This window comes from Rhopalosiphum padi, chromosome 2 (assembly GCF_020882245.1).
Source record: "Rhopalosiphum padi isolate XX-2018 chromosome 2, ASM2088224v1, whole genome shotgun sequence".
Lineage (NCBI taxonomy): Eukaryota > Metazoa > Arthropoda > Insecta > Hemiptera > Aphididae > Rhopalosiphum > Rhopalosiphum padi.
In genome coordinates this window covers 7125077-7143585 of record NC_083598.1, presented here as the reverse complement: position 1 = coordinate 7143585, position 18509 = coordinate 7125077, and the positions used below count along the sequence as shown (strand labels likewise).

Genomic DNA, 18509 nt, shown 5'->3' with positions numbered 1-18509 from the left:
CCAAGTCCCCGGCCTGTGTACGTCACTGAACCCCCAAGTTCCCGGCCTATGCGCGTCACAGAACCCCAGAACACCAAGTTCCCGGCCAGTGTGCGTCACAGAACCCCAGAACGTACGTCACGCGGATGTCCCCGGCCTCGGACCGCCTGCGGCCGGCCGCCGCCGCCGGACCGCCCACCCATTATATATATATATACTCTTTATAGTATAGTATATACTATTCATATACTATGTATATATATATATATATACCTATATAGTATAGTATAGTATATACTTTGCATATACTATGTATATACCCTATATAGTATAGTATATACTTTTCATATACTATGTATATACCCTATATAGTATAGTATATACTTTTCATATACTATGTATATACCCTATATAGTATAGTATATACTTTTCATATACTATGTATATATACCCTATATAGTATAGTATATACTTTTCATATACTATGTATATACCCTATATAGTATAGTATATACTTTTCATATACTATGTATATACCCTATATAGTATAGTATATACTTTTCATATACTATGTATATACACTTATTATATATACGCGTCATCATCATGGCGGGTCAGTTGTATATGGTATAGTATATACTATGTATATACTCTATATAGTATAGTATATATACTATGTATATACCCTATATATATAGTATAGTATAGTATATACTTTTCGTATACGCGGCATACGCCTACTCATAATATATATCTTTATTAATTTTGTCATTCGTCATTGAAATGGAATGTGTTTATCAGGGTGAACAGATTTTATTGATAACACATGGTATATACTTCCTATATACTATATATATATATATTGCATCCCTCACTCACATATATTATCGATAATATTGATTATGCTTCAATATACAGAAATCGGTTAACAGCTACATAACGTGTACATTTTTTCGAATCAGACGATTTTCAGAGCTCTATAGTGTTTGACGTCCATGTCGTATTTTCTTAAATTTATTTTTTAAACTCTACGTTCGTTAAATTTTAAAAATGTTCAGCTGCGTTACGTGCGGTAAAGTGTACGCCCGTAAGAACGTGCTGATCAGACACGCTAAAACCCATGGCGGTCCGGTGAATTCGTGCGGGATATGTCGCAAGGTATTAAGTCGGATGGATAAACTCATCGCCCATATACAAAATTGCCACAGTAAGTACATTGAATATTATTTGCTATAACGTTATTAATAATTTTATTTTTAAAATAGAGATTGCTAAAAATAGTCCTGAATTTCATAATGCCGTGCGGATAGGAGGCACAATGGGTAAATAATAAATTATTTTCTATTATAAAATATAATAATAATAATAATAATAACGACAATATTAATTAATAAATCGTAATCTTATAATAATTCGTGATAGGTCGCGCTTCAGTTATAAGATGGGCACCCCCTACTACAACGTCGCACGTTCGGTCAGCTGTTCCGACGGCCATCTCAGTCACATCTACCCCGCCTCAGGTCTCGCCATCCGCCCGCCCGCCGGTCATCTCTAGCCGACCCGTCGCCGCCGAAACACCACCCACTGCCACTGCGGCTCCATCGAGACCGACTTCGCCGCCGCCGCCGGTGCAGCACTGTGCTCCTTATACGGAAAATACTCGAAAAAATATCAAAAGAAAAAAGGCGCGTATGCAATCGGTGAATACGCCCGGCTTTGTTGAAATCGAGTCGTCACTTAAACGTACGACCGTGTGGTACTTCAGAAAAAACGTTGATAACATCGTCAGTTATCGCGCTTTTCTCCACTCTCTGGAGCCGGAATTGATCGACAAATTACGCGAATGCGTGCGTATTCAGCCGATTAAATACAACCTCAAATTGGAGGCCACTTATGTCGTACCTAACCAAGACGAATCTGCCCAGAATCGCGCGTTTAAAACGTGCGCGAGGGAATTGTTTGCGTATAGCGACGTTGCGGGTTTGATCGATCGCGATTTAACCGCTCTTCTCGCCGAAGAAGACGCTTACGCGGGCAAGGGTAGTGGGTTCACCTTATCGTGTATCGACGGGCTGCTCTTGGGCGTGTACGAGTTCACACCGATGGGTGGTTCGTCGTACTTGCCGTTACCGGAAAGTATTTTACATCGCAAGGCCGTCGTAAACCCACAAAACGTTGATAGTCAGTGTTTCAAGTGGGCGATTCTGGTGAAACACGTAGCAGTCGAACATCGTGAACGAGTAGGCGCGAATTATTTGAACGAGGAGTGCCGTTACGACTTTTCCGCGCTATCAGTCCCAACGCCCGTGTCGGAGATAAAATTATTCGAGCGAGCTAATCCCGGTACGTCGGTTAACGTATACGGTGTGAAAAATTGTAAAAAAAATAAAAAAAATAAATCTTCGACGCAATCGGCGGCGTACCCGCTGCGGGTGGTCGACGACGAGCAGCCGAATCATTTCGACTTGTTGTTGATCGCCGGTTCGGAGAAAAATAACCATTACACGTATATTTCGAATTTTTCGCGCCTAGTTAGTTTGCAAAAAAATAATCGCGAGCACCGTTTATTTTTTTGTAAAAAGTGTTTCACCAGTTTTGACGACCGACCTTTGAGGTATAAATTACACGGTGAGGAGGCGCTCGCGCAGCATCGTCTGGTATGCGGTACGCACAAACCAATCTTACCCGTAATGCCGGCAGAAGGGTCAACACTCGAGTTCGACGCGCTACGCAAAACGCAACGCCTACCGTTCGTTTTGTATGCCGATTTCGAGGCCCTCCTGCCGAAAACGACGCAGCACTACGGGGTGAATACCTCCGCGCTGCACTCGCATCACCCGATGAGTTACGGATTTTTGGTAGTAGCTGCGGACGGTGTGCCGGCGGAGCTGCTCGAGCAGTTTGGTATCGCGCGGACTCCGACCGTTTATCGCGGTTCCGAGTCCGCCGACGATGTGGCCAAACGATTTGTGCTTGCCGTCACCGACGTGGCCGACAGAATATGTAAATTGCTCAAGACGACCAACGTTCCGATAGTAATGTCTGTTGAGGATGTGCGCGCGCATGGAGTCAAGACCGCGTGCGACTTGTGTGCGAAAACGTTTACCACGAGTAACCGCAAGGTCGCACATCACGACCACCTGTCAGGTCGTTTTCTTAAAACTCTGTGTAACGCGTGCAACCTCGCATTACGAACGCCGAAATTCGTTCCGTGCTTTTTACACAATCTGTCGAATTACGACGCGCATTTCATTGTGACCGAGTTGGGGTATGATACCAACACGATATCGGTGATACCTAACAGCGAGGAAAAGTATATTTCGTTTTCGAAATATATCAACAACGAGTTCGCTGTTAGGTTTATCGATACGTGTCGGTTCATGGCGTCGAGTTTGGCCGTCTTGGCGCGGAACCTTACGACCTCAGACTTTTGCAAGTTTCGCGAAGTCGCAAAAGTGTTCACCCCGACGGAGATGCCGCTGGTGACGCGCAAAGGTGTTTTTCCGTATGAGTACACGGATTCCTACGCAAAATTACGCGAGACGGCGCTACCCGCAAGGAAGGAGTTCTACAGTGCGTTGGCCGAAACGCACGTGAGCGATACCGATTACGAACATGCGGCCCTGGTATGGAATCACTTCGGTTGCCGGACTCTCGGCGATTACAGTGATTTGTACCTAGAAATCGACGTACTGCTCAGCGCCGACGTGTTTGAAAATTTCCGCGACATATGCATGTTGACGTACCAGCTGGACCCCGCGTATTATTACACGGCGCCCGGGTTCAGTTTTGACTGTATGTTAAAATTCACGTCGGTTAAATTAGAACTCCTCACCGATTACGAGCAGATATTATTTTTCGAGCTCGGAATCCGAGGCGGGTTGGTACAGGCGAGCGGGCGTCACGCCAAGGCCAACAACCCGAAGACGCCCGGATACAAAGCCGACGAACCGAACACGTGGCTCGTATATCAAGATTGTAATTATATATAATAATAATAATAATAATACTAATATATGATCGTGTATTAATTAATTAATTAATTAATTTTTTCTCTAAAGGCAATAACCTTTACGGATGGGCCATGAGCGGATATATGCCGTACGGCGGTTTTTCGTGGTACGCGGGGAATCCGGACGTCGCGTTAGCTCAGCTCGAGTGGATGACGGATACGGATGACGTGGGGAGAGTCTACGAAGTCGACATTTCGTACCCGCGTCATCTGCACGACGAACACAACGATATACCGTTCCTACCGCACGCTAGTATTCCGAGCGGCTCTACCGTCCGAAAGTTGATGGCCACGTTCGAGCGGAAGGTACACTACGTCGTGCATTATTCAAATCTAAAACAAGCCATCGCCAACGGGTTGATCGTCGATAAGGTAATATCTATTATAATATATATATATGTGTATATGTATATTGTATATATATAATATATATAAAGACTATACATTGCGGTTTTATGACAAAATAAAAAAAAAAAAAAAAAATGTTTTTATGTGTTCCAGGTGCACAGAGTATTAGAATTTAGACAATCCCCGTGGTTGGCACCATACATCGCGTTGAATACGGAAATGCGTAAACGAGCGACAAATGAGTTTGAAGAAAAATTTTTTAAAGATCAAAATAATAGCGTTTTCGGTAACTATTATTATAATAATAATTATTATTATTATTATTATCTGTTTTCATATCATGGATTAACGCTTACATAGGTAAAACAATGGAGAATGTCCGCAATCGTTTCGAGATGGAGCTTGTTTCATGTCCCCAGAGGATGCGAAAACTCATAAACCGCCCGACGTTTAAGCAGTGTACCACTTATAGTGAAAATCTCGCAGCAGTGTCTATGCACAACAAAATGATTAATTTCTGTAAACCAATTTATATTGGGTTTGCAGTCCTTGAGCGGAGTAAGACACTGATGTATGATTATCACTATAACGTCATGAAACGTCATTATGGTGACAAGATTGCTCTGCTGTACACCGACACCGGTACGTATATACCATACTGAATATGAAAAATAATTTTTTTTATTATTATTATTATTATACTTCGCAGATTCCCTCTTGTATTGTGTATCGACGGACGACTTTTACAGTGACTTAGCGGACAACCCGAACTTGAGAAGTCGTACGGATACCTCTAATCTGCCGCCGGATCATGCGTGTTACACGTCGACGCGTAAGAGAATTCCCGGGTTGTTCAAAGACGAAACCGGAGGACGCACAATGTACGAGTTTGTGGCGTTACGCGCTAAATCTTACGCGTATGACATCGAAAACGCTACCACCATACGAGCAAAGGGGATTAGAGGTCACGTGATACGCAATCACCTAACGTTCGAGGACCACAAGCGATGTTTGTTCGCCGTCGACGACGACGACGACGATGAATCCGATGAACGCGATGACGAGTTCAACGCACGCACGAGTAAGCTGATAGCGTCGTCTTGTGCGCAACAAGTCATCGCACGCATGCATACAGCAGCAACAACAGCAGCATCGGCGACAACGTCGTCGACATCTTCCCCGCCTCCACCACCACCACCACCAATGACACGGCGGTCTTATGAACCATATACCCCGTATAGAGAGAACGTGTCGATTCGATCATTTAAACATAAAATCAAAACAATTAAAACAATGAAATTGGCTTTAAACAGATCGGATGATAAACGACACGTTCTACCCGATCGTGTGCATACACTTGCACACGGTCATTATAAAATTGTATAAATTGTCATTGTTATCATTATTATTATCATTATTGTTTTTTGTATGTACATATGATTTATTAAAATATATTTAATGCTCGAATTATAATATCATTTTCTACTTTTTTTATATAATTGATAAGATTTATCATAGATTTCAAAAAAAAATACTATCATTATTTTATATTTTTTATAGTGGTGGAACGTTAACTGATAATATTTACTAAAATTTTCCCACTCTTCATAATGAGCTAGAAAAAAAATATTTATTAAAAATCGACTCGTAAGCTAGCGTATACAGTCGTCCCTTTCACAGTCTCTATAGTCACCCTTATCCAATAAGTACTAAGTACCTGGTACTTACATTCACGGACGTTCAACGCATATCTGAAAATAAATATGTCGGATTCATCAGCATGTTCATTTTTCGACAGTCCTGCTAGATTACACTCGCCTTCAGTAAGTCTAAAATATTTTAAAATATTTTTTCTTTTTTATAAATTATGCTTAATTTTATATTAGATTTCACCGCCATTATTTCCCGAATCATACGACTACGAACACTATACACTAAATATTAATAATGTTACCGATGACGGAGACAGGACATTAGATTTTGACCCAAATAAGCCTTTTCCATGGCGCTCACCTCATTCGGATGAAACACATGTATCCGATTATGAGATACTAAGTCCTTATTCAAGTAAGCCACTTGATATATAAATTAAAAATTAAAATTAAAATTTTGAAAATTATTTTTTTTTTTTGTATTTCCTAGATGATGCGCAGTCTTTCCATTGGTCAAATGGTCCATGGCGTGATGACGAATTGCATTGGAAAAAAAAAATTTTACAGAGATTTCTGTAAAAATACTGTATACTTACTCTAAAAAATATACAATGTTATAATAATATAATATATCATACTCTGCATAAATATTAAATGAAATGTTTTTTTATTATTTCAAACAGTATTAAACCTATAAGCATATTGAGCATAAAACAAAAAAAAAAAAAAAAAAAAAGAACATGACAAAAATATTTAAAATAGCATTATTATGAATATAATATTTAAAAAACAAAAACTTTATACAAATTTGATAACGAATTTATTTTTGTTTTTTCCTTTAAAAATTAAATTGATGGGGGGCACTTCCCCCAAATTATAACTGACCGCCTCTTCAGAGGTGACGTTCACCGATTTTGGTAAAAAAACATTAATAGTGCCCCCCATTACCGGATCTTCCAGCGTGCAGGATACTGTCATTCCAAATGCGGTTTCCATCTTTTTCATTGATTGTATCTTATATTCGATATCGATGACTAAATCATCAATTGAAAGGTTACGAACTTCCGACTGTTCCTTGAGGGACTTAAGTAAATTCATTTTTTGAATAACTGTAAAATAAAAATTAATTAATCATCAAATCACTTATAGTCCATTATATAATAACCGTTTATTATTATTATTATTATTATTATTATTATTATTAAGAGGACAACACACACACACACACACACTCACGTCTCGCACACAACACATACAATTTTTATGTATAAAATATAATGCTAAAACAAGATTTAAGAAAACTTACGTTTTGTATAAATTGAATATATTGTTCTCGTTCTCGTTGTTGTTGTTGTTGTTGTTGTTGTTGTTGTTGTTGTTGTTGTTGTTGTTGTTGTCGTTATTATTGTTGTCGCTGATGTGATAACAATTCGGATCTAGATAATAAATAAGTATTATAAACTTTAATATTAAAATTTAGTTTTTGAAATTTTATTTTAATTGATTATAATTTTATAATATTATTATTTCATTCGAAAATAATTGTATGTTGAAAACTAATAAGTTGGTTAAACCTTCGTTCGGTTATATTAATAATTATTATAGAATAGAACAGAACAGAAATAAAATAAAACTTACTTTTTATAAGTATAACTGGAGCGAATATAATTAAAATATTCAGATGTACTGCCTTAGACGATTGTTGGAGACAACTGAATACTGATCCGCTGGAGTGATATACAATTAACTCATTATTAACAAAATCAATACCTCCCACTATTTGGTATAGCACCACATAATACTAGTCACCCTCAACGATCCCTGGTGTGTAAATATTTCACCGAAAATATTATTATTATTATATATTATATATATAGTAAACATTATAAACATTCATATATTTTAAATAAAAACGTTGCAAGAAAATGCTGTTTATATTGAAAAAATCATTGTGTATTATTGATGATGACTGTGAGATTCGTTTATCGATTTTACATTCCTTATGTATATACGCAGTCTCTAATGCTAAATGCATTCATCTCTCATGGCGTGAGAATAATAATATGATATACCATCCGCTCATTATATATATATATATATATATTATATTATATAGTAAACATAAACATTCATAATATATTTTAAATAAAAACGTCGCAAGAAAATAATATAATATGTAAGTATTTTATTTTGAAAATATAATATTATTATATGAAAAAAATTAAGCATGATACATATATATTATATACATACAACATTATTATTATGTATAAAATTAAACACGATATATAATATTATTTTATACATTATTTATAAACCACCTCTGTAACGCGAAAATTCTGTTATACGTACATTGTGAGTGATCTAAATCCATATGGTATATACAGCACGGAAATGATAGTTTACAATTTTTCATACGATTAACATTATTATTATTATTATTATTATTATTAATATTAACATGAAGTTGGTTGAGTCGCGGACAGTCTAAATCAGCCCCCATATCGATTACATCAACTTGAGGAATGAAGTCTTGAATTATTTGCCTTTTTTCTTCGCCTTTCACGTAAATGCATTTAAAATGCAGTGATTTTAAAATCCTATCGATTTCAGAATACTGTACGTCTCCACAATCCATAGACAGTTGATGGTAGTTACGATACAGCCACATGTTCACGGCTCTGCTTTTAGCCGTATGCGGTGTTTGGGTGTGTTTGAAAATCCAATGTTGGCTAGCGCGACTGTGTACGTCCACTATAGACATTTCTTTTATCAAATATTTAAAATTCGCACCCATTATGCACTGAATGTCTAGAATAGCTGACGCCATCGTTCAAGTTACTGCGCTCGTGTTTATATAATATATATATTATTAACGTCTTACCGGGGAGGACGCTAAATTATAACTGATCAATTAACAATCAATACATCTGCGATTCTTTTTTCGAGAATAAGTATTCCGGCATTCGTCTGGGCTAAGGCGGCTTTTAATTCTACAATATTTTTGTTTATAATCTCTACGGCGTTTATAGAATCAGCGATTTTAATATTATTTTCTAAAAAATATTTATCGACTATCGACACGAATGCCGATTCTAGGTGAACTATTTTCATTTCATTAACCCGAGCCTTTTCATTAAGCGTAGAGATTTTTTTATAATTTGTCTCTATTAAATTAGCATGTAAACTTAGTTCTTTCATACATTTCTCTTCGAGTGCGGCGATTTTTGTATTATTCATCTCGATTAAAATAACATGTGAATCGATTTCTTCAGTAAACTTTTCGCTAATGTCAGCGATTCTTTTATCCAACCGACTAGCCGGCGAACCACCGAACACATCCATGGTATCGCGTTAACTATATTTATATTTTAAGATCGTCCTTATTTATCCAACTATTATGTTCGTCTGTAAAACCAAGCCAACGAACGAATGCACGCCGTCCCCTGGTGCGGATTACTTTTTCCACCAGATAATCGTCGGGTAGTTTTGTTTTACGTATTTCTTCGGCATAAAACCCGCCGGCTATCGGACTACCAGCATAGTCTTGTAGGATAAATGTGCTCGGCGTTGTTCTATTCACTTTGATGATTGTAAATATTTCCGTAGACCAATTGGGTAAATATCCTTTGGTGAAAACTCCTTTGTATACGCTAATGCGGACTTTATCGCCCACGCCAAATTTTATTTTTTTATTATTTTCCATAACTCGAATCAATTTTACCCGAGTCGGGTCCGCGTCGGCCTGTACCGGCGTCATCCCGATCGTTCGATGAACCGACTTATTATAGTCGTCGATTAATGACGGTAAAATAGTCGTCCAAACGCGCGAACCTCTACCGGTAAATTGTTTAAACATTCGTTCTTTTAGCGTGCGATTGAATCGTTCTACAATAGACGCCTTGAGCACGCTGAACGTACTGTACATTTTTATATTGTATTTTTTCACTAAAGCTTCGAAATGTTTATTGTAAAACTCGCGTCCGCGATCGACGTGCAATAGATTAGGGCTATTTTGTGCGAAAATTTTATTTGCAGCCGCCGAGACTTCTTCGCCTTTCTTGGACTTTAACGCGACTGCCCACGCGTATTTAGTAAAACAATCGATAACACATAGTATATATTTATACCCTTTATTCACGTTAGAATATTGTTGCATGTCCACGAGATCTGCTTGAAATAAATCGTTTTTTCCGTAAACAATGACACGACGTCGTGGGTATGTTCTCCTGGCCGCTCCGTGAAGTTCAGCCGCGATCGCGTGCTTAGACATTAGGTATATTTTTCAATATTTTAGCCTCGACCAACTCTTCGCAAATCGAAATTATCTCGTTGCGTACCCCTGTATTACCCGCCGCGAGAGACGAATACAATAGACGCAATCTGTCGACCAGCTCGTTGGGATCGTTCCAATAAACAATATTATGTTTTTGCAATCGCATATTTATACCACTTCCAGACTTGTCACCGCCGCCGATCTTAAACAGTCTTGAGATTATATTCATATATTTTGCTCCTATAGAGCTGCGAATACGTGTACCGTCTGTCGTTTTGTGTGCAGATGTTTGAATTAAAATCTGTTTATATGTTTTTAAATCTGTATTCGTGTATTTATCCGACGCCGGGGACTTGGAAAATAATAAGTCAATAAGTCCCGATGTTATTGAATATGTGTAGTCATCATCTTTGATATGAATTCTGTTATCGATAAATTTAATTTCCTTGTTACCCAGAACAAATGTGTCATCGGTTAATTTTCGAGGTCCGTATATTTTATCTAATTCACATTTAGTCCAATCGCGGAACAGTTCATTCAAATTATACGCCGTGGGCGGTGACGTCGGGGTGATAGAATGTCTTTTGTCAACATCCGATAGCGATGACGGCGAAGACGGCGACAGCGACGACGTGCAGGGTGACGATGTCGACCTTGGTGGTGTTTGTGTAGGAAGGGGTGGTGGTGGTGGTGGTGGTTTGAACTGGTGTGGTGATGAATGTGTGCGGGGGGTATCGATATTACTACGTATTTTATTAAGTGGATCGATAATAGAACTGAATGTATTATTTATTAGTGATTCCGTTTCAAATCGTCCAGTTTTCAACGCGTCATATTTTTTTTTAATATTTATTCTTGCTTGAATAATATCTGCCAATAATGTCGGTGATGGTGTCGCCGATGGCAAGTTGTTTACCTTTCCCATGATTTCCGGGTAATGCGATAAATTTCGACATACCAGCTTATTATATAATAACATATGTATCGAATCCGTGTCTATATCGACCGTTATCACGTTCGTGTTCACTGCTTATAACGACGAATTCAAATCTGCCTCCGCGCCAACACGTCATGCAAAAATCTTTAAACTCGCTGTATTTGATATCACCCGAGCAATGTTCGTCGTAAACGTGTTTTAAATTAATTTCGTCTTGTTTAAACAACACTATAAAATTGGCGTTGTCGCGAATCAATTGTTTCGGTACGCGCGAATACGATTGAGCCAAATAACACACATCTATTAGATTATGCCGGCATCTCATGAAATACGATCTAATAATTCCATGGTTCTCTGTCGCGATATCGTCAAATAGAAAGACCGAGCTTGGTAGAGCTTTTTCGGGCGGTATCACCGTGTCGTTGTCATTGAATTTAAATAAATTAATACCCGGCACATCGCATAAAATCTTGCCTAACATGATATATTTAGCCTGATGTAGTGTTTTCGAATAAATGTATACATTTTCAAATTTAATTCCATTTTCGTGAACCAATAACGTGAAAATAAGATTTGTTTTCCCGCATCCCGACGGACCTACAATCAACGCCCTGATAGAATTTGGAAACAACGGTCCGTGCTTAGGCGGTAGCTTCTCGACATCACTATTACATAACGATAACGGATCGATATTATCCACTTTGAGTTTTATGTCTTGTCTGATGAATCGCATTTTATGTATATAAATACGCGCGTCGACCGTACGAAGCGCTCATATAATGTTGTCACGTCCAAAGATCAAGTCCAATAGCGGTACAGGGCTGTTGAACGCTATAATAAATAGTTTACCAGTTGAATTACATCTGCCGGGTTATCAGTACTGCGGACCGGGAACTAACTTAGAGAGAAGACTTGCTCTCGGACAGACCGGAATAAACGGTCTAGATTCGGCGTGCAGAGATCACGATATCGCGTACGATAAAAGTAATTCTTTAACTGCACGCAGTGCGGCCGACAGTATATTGGAAGAACGTGCTTGGAACAGAGTGCGCGCGAAAGACGCTGATTACAAAGAAAAGGCCGCCGCGTGGCTTGTAACTACTGGTATGAAGGCTAAACGTAAAATCGGCAGCGGATGCGGGTTCGGCAATATTGTTGGCGTATGTAAGAAAGCGTTAAAAAAATCGATCGAAACGTGTCCGGTGACACAGAATATGGGAAAATTAATTAAATCGACGGTGTGCGTAGCGCGAAAACACGTGAAAGCAAGCAGGGGCCCTCAAACGAAAAAAAAAAAAAAAAAAAAATAAACTGCCTCGTGTGATCAAAGTCCCTAAAACTGGTGGTTCGTTAGCGCTAATCCCTATATTAGCGGGACTTTCGGCTTTGGGCACGCTGGCCGGCGGGGTGTCTAACATAGTTAAGACGATACGTAGTATTAGGTCAAACGGCGGATCGCCTATACAATTAGGTAAAGGCGTGTATCTAAATCCGCATAAAAGCGGGAGCTCGTACACTATTATTCGGAAATCTGGTGCTAAACGCATGAAAAAGACTGTGACAAGAAAGAAGAAGAAAATATCATTGAAAAAAATAAAAAATAAAAAATCACCGTCAAGAACGCACAAATCGGGGAAATCGAAAACTAATAGAAAATCGTCGATATCAAAAAACTAATTTTACCCAACCGCGCTCTTTATGATTTTGAAATTGTAAAATACGCTAAATTTAAGAAAATACGTCATTTCAGAGGTGTATATTGCATAGACAGGTTGCCCGCTGCCGGACCTATACGCATGGAATGTGCGGTCGTTAACCTTGACTTTGAAAAAAATAAAGGCACGCATTGGGTATGTTATAAAAAAATCGGAAAAACAGTTTTTTATTACGATAGTTACGGTAATCTCCGTCCACCGCCGCAATTAGTGAAATATTTTAAAGGCTGTGTTATCGAATATAATTATGAACGACAACAAGCATACAATACTTTCAACTGTGGACATTTATGTTTGAAATTTTTAACCGAAAAACAATAATATTACATTATTGCATTATCATTATTATTTTATAATATTATTATTAAAATATAAAATAATATTATCGTCGTCGTCGTCGTCGTCATCATCGTCAACATCATGCCGTCTCAAACACTATCGCTGAGTGGAAACAGCTCCGAGTTAGAATGTCATTTTTTTCCGCCCATAGAAGTGGGAGATAAATCGGAAATCGGGCTTCTAAGTATGCAGACATACAATTCCATTCCTAACGTCGAAACTGGATGTGATACTCTACATGTTATCCACAGCAACCATCCGCTGCCCACTAAAATTAAAATACCTACTGGATGCTATGAAATAATTGTTTTGGAAACCAAAATACGCGAACTTCTGAAGGACATAGGGGTGAATTTTTTTAATTTGTCAACTAATAGCAGCACATTGAAATGTACCATGCATTGTAATAGTGATATCGATTTGAACGTCGAAGATAGCATTGCGCCGTTATTGGGTTTCGATAAACGTATTTTACCCCGAAATCATAGACATGAGTCCGATCGCGTGGTGAAAATTATGAACGTCAACACGATAAAAGTCGAATGTAACTTGGCCGCAGGCTCATTCGACAACGGACGGCAATCGCATGCGATACACGAATTTTATCCGATCGTACCGCCGGGCTATAAAATAGTTGAAATACCAAAGTATAGCGTGTTATATAAACTGAAAACAAATACGATTGATTTCATTCGAGTTTCGCTGACCGATCAAAACGGGAAGTTAATTAATTTCCGTGGCGAAGCCGTGAATATCAGACTGCTTATAAAAAATGGGTTTGAAATTTAATTTCAATAAATATACTACGGACAATAGTAATGCACTCATTAAAGCCGCAACTGCCAACAGACACACACTACAACACATCAACACCGCCGCCGCTGCCGCCCATAAAAAAGTTAATAGTAATAATATTAAAAAAAAAAAAAATAATAATAATAATAATAATAAAAATAAATCGTTAACACTCGATAATCGAAAATTTTTACGCTTAATCGCAAAAAAGTAGTTATTTTTTTTATCCGTTAATTTTTATTTTACAATATAAACACTATGGATAAATCGTTCTTAGACGTGGGCGGTGCATATGTAAACGAATCGCCTATTCGAGAAATGTTTGTGCATTCTTTTTTACCGTTTTCCACGAGTGCGTTGAATAATGGCGATGAAATCCGTATAGCAATTCAAAACCGTGATGCACATACGTTACCGAGCGATAGTTTTATCTATATTGAGGGTAAAATAACGAAGCCCGATGAACTTAAAACAGAAATAAGTTTAGCGCACAACGGCCTAACGAATTTGTTTAACGAAATGAAATACGAGATCAACTCTACCGAAGTACAACGGGTTAAAAAACCTGGGATAACTAGCGCGATGAAAGGATATTGTTCGTATTCGCCTGCCGACGCGAATATCTTACAAAACGCTGCTTGGGATATCACTGACCACAATGCTAATTTCGTTAAAGACGGCTCGTTCAGTGGATGTATACCGTTAAAGCATGTTTTCGGCTTCTGCGAGGACTACAAGCGAATACTTGTGAATTGTAGCCAACAGTTGATATTGAATAGATCGATGTCGGATTTGAGTTCGTTACATTTTACTAGCGTGATTGGAGGAGACGTGAACACCGAGACGGTTAAGGCCTTGGTGAAAAAAGTCAAAGTACAACTAACGCGAGTGCTATGGAAAATACCTGTTATTAAAGTCGACGATCGGGAGAGATTAAAATTATTGAAAATCGTCGATAGCAAAAAAAATATAAATTGCGCTTTTAGAAATTGGGAGCTTTGCGAGTATCCAAATCTGCCGCAGACGAACAAACACTCTTGGATGGTGAAAACATGTTCACAAGTAGAAAGACCTAGGTGTATAATAATCGCTTTTCTCACGAACTCGCCGGGCACCGTATCAGACGGTTATAACGTTGATTACGATACGTGCTCGTTGACGAACGTTAAAGCATATATTAATTCGGTCGAATACCCGTACGAAGATTTCAACGAAAGTTTCGATAAAAATCTGTTCACGATGTTCTATCAAAATTATGCCGATTTCCAAAAACATTATTACGAACGATTTAACGCTCAACCGTGTCTGACGAGAGAAAAATACAAAGAGTTGGGTCCATTTATCTGCATAGATTGTTCACGCCAAAATGATGACGCCAAAACTTCAAGCATCGATTTACGCGTTGAAATAGAAGCAGCTAATAATTTCCCAGCCAATACAGCAGCCTACTGCTTAATCATACACGATCGCATCGTTCAATACAATCCGTTTACGGGGGGAAGTGAGAAAACTATAATACTAATACATATTGTATATTATAATATACCTATATGTATCCATTCATGTTTGTTTTTTTGTTTTTTTTTTTTTTGTTTTTCTTTAAAATGTACACTATTATTTTATAATAATAATAATAATAATATGTAATATGCGATATACGATATCCAATATTTATAATTAGGTATACTTTATGGATGAATAAACTAATAATATTAATAAATATAATGCGTTTTGTTTTGTTATTTTTTTTCTATAATATAATATAATATTATAATAAAATATAGTAATATTAATAATGTATGATGTATATAAATCGTATTTTATGATAATATGAATAATATATATATACATCACGAACGTTATGTTATGTCACAATATAATCAATGTTTACAATACATATATATATATTATAATGCGTTTAATCAGCTATTTTTCCTATCCTTGACCGACGGGTGAGTGGGAAGCAGCTATACACATCAATAGTTTGTATAAGAGAACACCGTCGATCCATCGATCGTCTTGAGTGAAATGGGCTGTAAAAATAATGCGCGTTGTATTATAATGTATGATATAATAATATATAATAAAGTAATATATAATATTACCCAATCATCGATATCGTCACCGCCGCCGCCGCCGCCGCCGCCGCCGTCACCGTCAGCATCGTTTATACAGTCTTTACCGTTTTCATGCATTTTCTTAAACCAACGCTGAGCGAGTTGTTTGTATGCAAACAATTTTATCTGGTTTGTAAAATTGTTTTCATTTTTTGCGACAATGTTCATTGTAGCCAAATCGTTATGGATATTGTGTACGATTGCGATAATTTCTTCAACGGTCGATGTTTTTTCCACGTGCACATTAGCGTTTAAATATGTTGCGACAAGATCGGTTTGTCCGATCACCGCGTCACGTATAATGTTAGATTTCAATGCAACCGTTTCGTTGATAATCCATTGCATGTCTTGAAGCTTTAGTAGATTTCGTCTACTCAATAATACGCGACATCCTTGTTGGTGATGAGATTCGACTGCCAGCATATTATCGCCGCGATGACTCGTCTTGGACAGTGTAATAGTTTCATCTTTGAGGAAAAGCCTTTCGCGACTTTTAACCGGCGGGTCAGATATTATCGATAGAATATTCCCCATCAACGAGTAAATACGACGTAAAAAATCAGTTGACAAGCATACGAACCGTGATGGTGTTATTATTTGTATTGAAACATTGAAATCATTAGACGGATCGAGTCCGATGTTGATAGACTTGCGGCCGGTAAAGTCTATGGTAAAATTAGATGTATCGATTAAATCGGTTGGTGACTGTGCATTGTGTGGACGCGACATATTTGCATCGGCTAGTTCGACGCCGAGTTGAGTCATTTGTATTAAATTAATAATAAAAAAACGAGATTTAACTTAAAGAACGAAACAAAACACACACTTGTTGAACGTTAAGCAGCTACACTTGCAATGATCTGTGGTTACATATTTTATTCTAACAAGCGTGTCACGATGCGGTTAAATAATTATCTTAGTTAATAGATCGTCCACACCCCCGCGGAACGCGCCAATATCTTTCGAAGTATAAACTAAAATATAAGTATATTATCAATAAAATCTGTATATTAAGCATATTCTATAGTATATATACGTATAGGCGTCCTGATAAACACATTCCATTCCAATGATAAAATAAATATATTTAATTATATATATATATAAAGTATAAACTATACTATTCTAATATATATATATATATTAGATGGGTGGGGAAGCCACGTGCGAGGAATGGGCGGTACCCCGTGATATGCATGGGCCGGGAAGTCAGGGCGGGGTAAAAAGTATATACTATACTATATAGGGTATATACATAGTATATGAAAAGTATATACTATACTATATAGGGTATATACATAGTATATGAAAAGTATATACTATACTATATAGGGTATATATACATAGTATATTAAAAGTATATACTATACTATATAGGGTATATATATACATAGTATATGAAAAGTATATACTATACTATACTATATATATAGGGTATATACATAGTATATATACTATACTATATAGAGTATATACATAGTATATACTATACCATATACAACTGACCCGCCATGATGATGACGCGTATATATAATAAGTGTATATACATAGTATATGAAAAGTATATACTATACTATATAGGGTATATACTATACTATATAGGGTATATATACATAGTATATGAAAAGTATATACTATACTATATAGGGTATATACATAGTATATGAAAAGTATATACTATACTATATAGGGTATATACATAGTATATGAAAAGTATATACTATACTATATAGGGTATATACATAGTATATGCAAAGTATATACTATACTATACTATATAGGTATATATATATATATATACATAGTATATGAATAGTATATACTATACTATAAAGAGTATATATATATATAATGGGTGGGCGGTCCGGCGGCGGCGGCCGGCCGCAGGCGGTCCGAGGCCGGGGACATCCGCGTGACGTACGTTCTGGGGTTCTGTGACGCACACTGGCCGGGAACTTGGTGTTCTGGGGTTCTGTGACGCGCATAGGCCGGGAACTTGGGGGTTCAGTGACGTACACAGGCCGGGGACTTGGGGGAGGGGACTGGGGTTCTGTGACGCGCACAGGCCGGGAACTTGGGGGGTTCAGTGACGTACACAGGCTGGGACTTGGGGGGAGGGGGTGGGTTCGGTGACGTAAACAGGCCGGGGACTTGGGGGAGGGGACTGGGGTTCTGTGACGCGCATAGGCCGGGAACTTGGGGGAGGGGGAACGTTTAGGGTTCACAGAGCGGGGTTTAGGGTTCACAGAGGAGGGCGGGATGGTGAAGCGGAGAGGGGGCCAGAACCGGCCATTTCATACTACTGTTCACAATTAATATTTTATTAAATTAAGTTCAAT

The 18509-nt window shown here is 37.8% G+C and overlaps 3 protein-coding genes and 1 long non-coding RNA gene across 4 annotated transcripts in view; 2 read left to right on the top strand and 2 right to left on the bottom strand.

Annotated features, from left to right (window-relative positions):
- The window catches only part of LOC132919081 (acid sphingomyelinase-like phosphodiesterase 3a), a 221045-nt gene that overhangs the window by 147984 nt on the left and 54552 nt on the right, over window positions 1-18509 (top strand). The window lies entirely within an intron of this gene.
- LOC132919080 (uncharacterized) lies at window positions 562-6618 on the top strand. Its single transcript, XM_060980430.1, has 9 exons — window positions 562-1186; window positions 1245-1301; window positions 1402-3957; window positions 4041-4363; window positions 4493-4625; window positions 4700-4981; window positions 5049-6162; window positions 6226-6406; window positions 6482-6618. The coding sequence occupies exons 1-7, from the start codon at window positions 1030-1032 to the stop codon at window positions 5723-5725; spliced, it is 4185 nt and encodes a 1394-aa protein (XP_060836413.1). The 5' UTR covers window positions 562-1029; the 3' UTR covers window positions 5726-6162; window positions 6226-6406; window positions 6482-6618.
- On the bottom strand, window positions 6742-7757 carry LOC132919083 (uncharacterized). The gene is made up of 3 exons (XR_009660590.1): window positions 7630-7757; window positions 7298-7427; window positions 6742-7100 (listed from the first exon to the last, which is right to left on the bottom strand). It is a non-coding gene; the product is annotated as an uncharacterized LOC132919083 (long non-coding RNA).
- On the bottom strand, window positions 15789-17188 carry LOC132919082 (uncharacterized). Its single transcript, XM_060980432.1, has 2 exons — window positions 16159-17188; window positions 15789-16086 (listed from the first exon to the last, which is right to left on the bottom strand). The coding sequence occupies exons 1-2, from the start codon at window positions 16933-16935 to the stop codon at window positions 16030-16032; spliced, it is 834 nt and encodes a 277-aa protein (XP_060836415.1). The 5' UTR covers window positions 16936-17188; the 3' UTR covers window positions 15789-16029.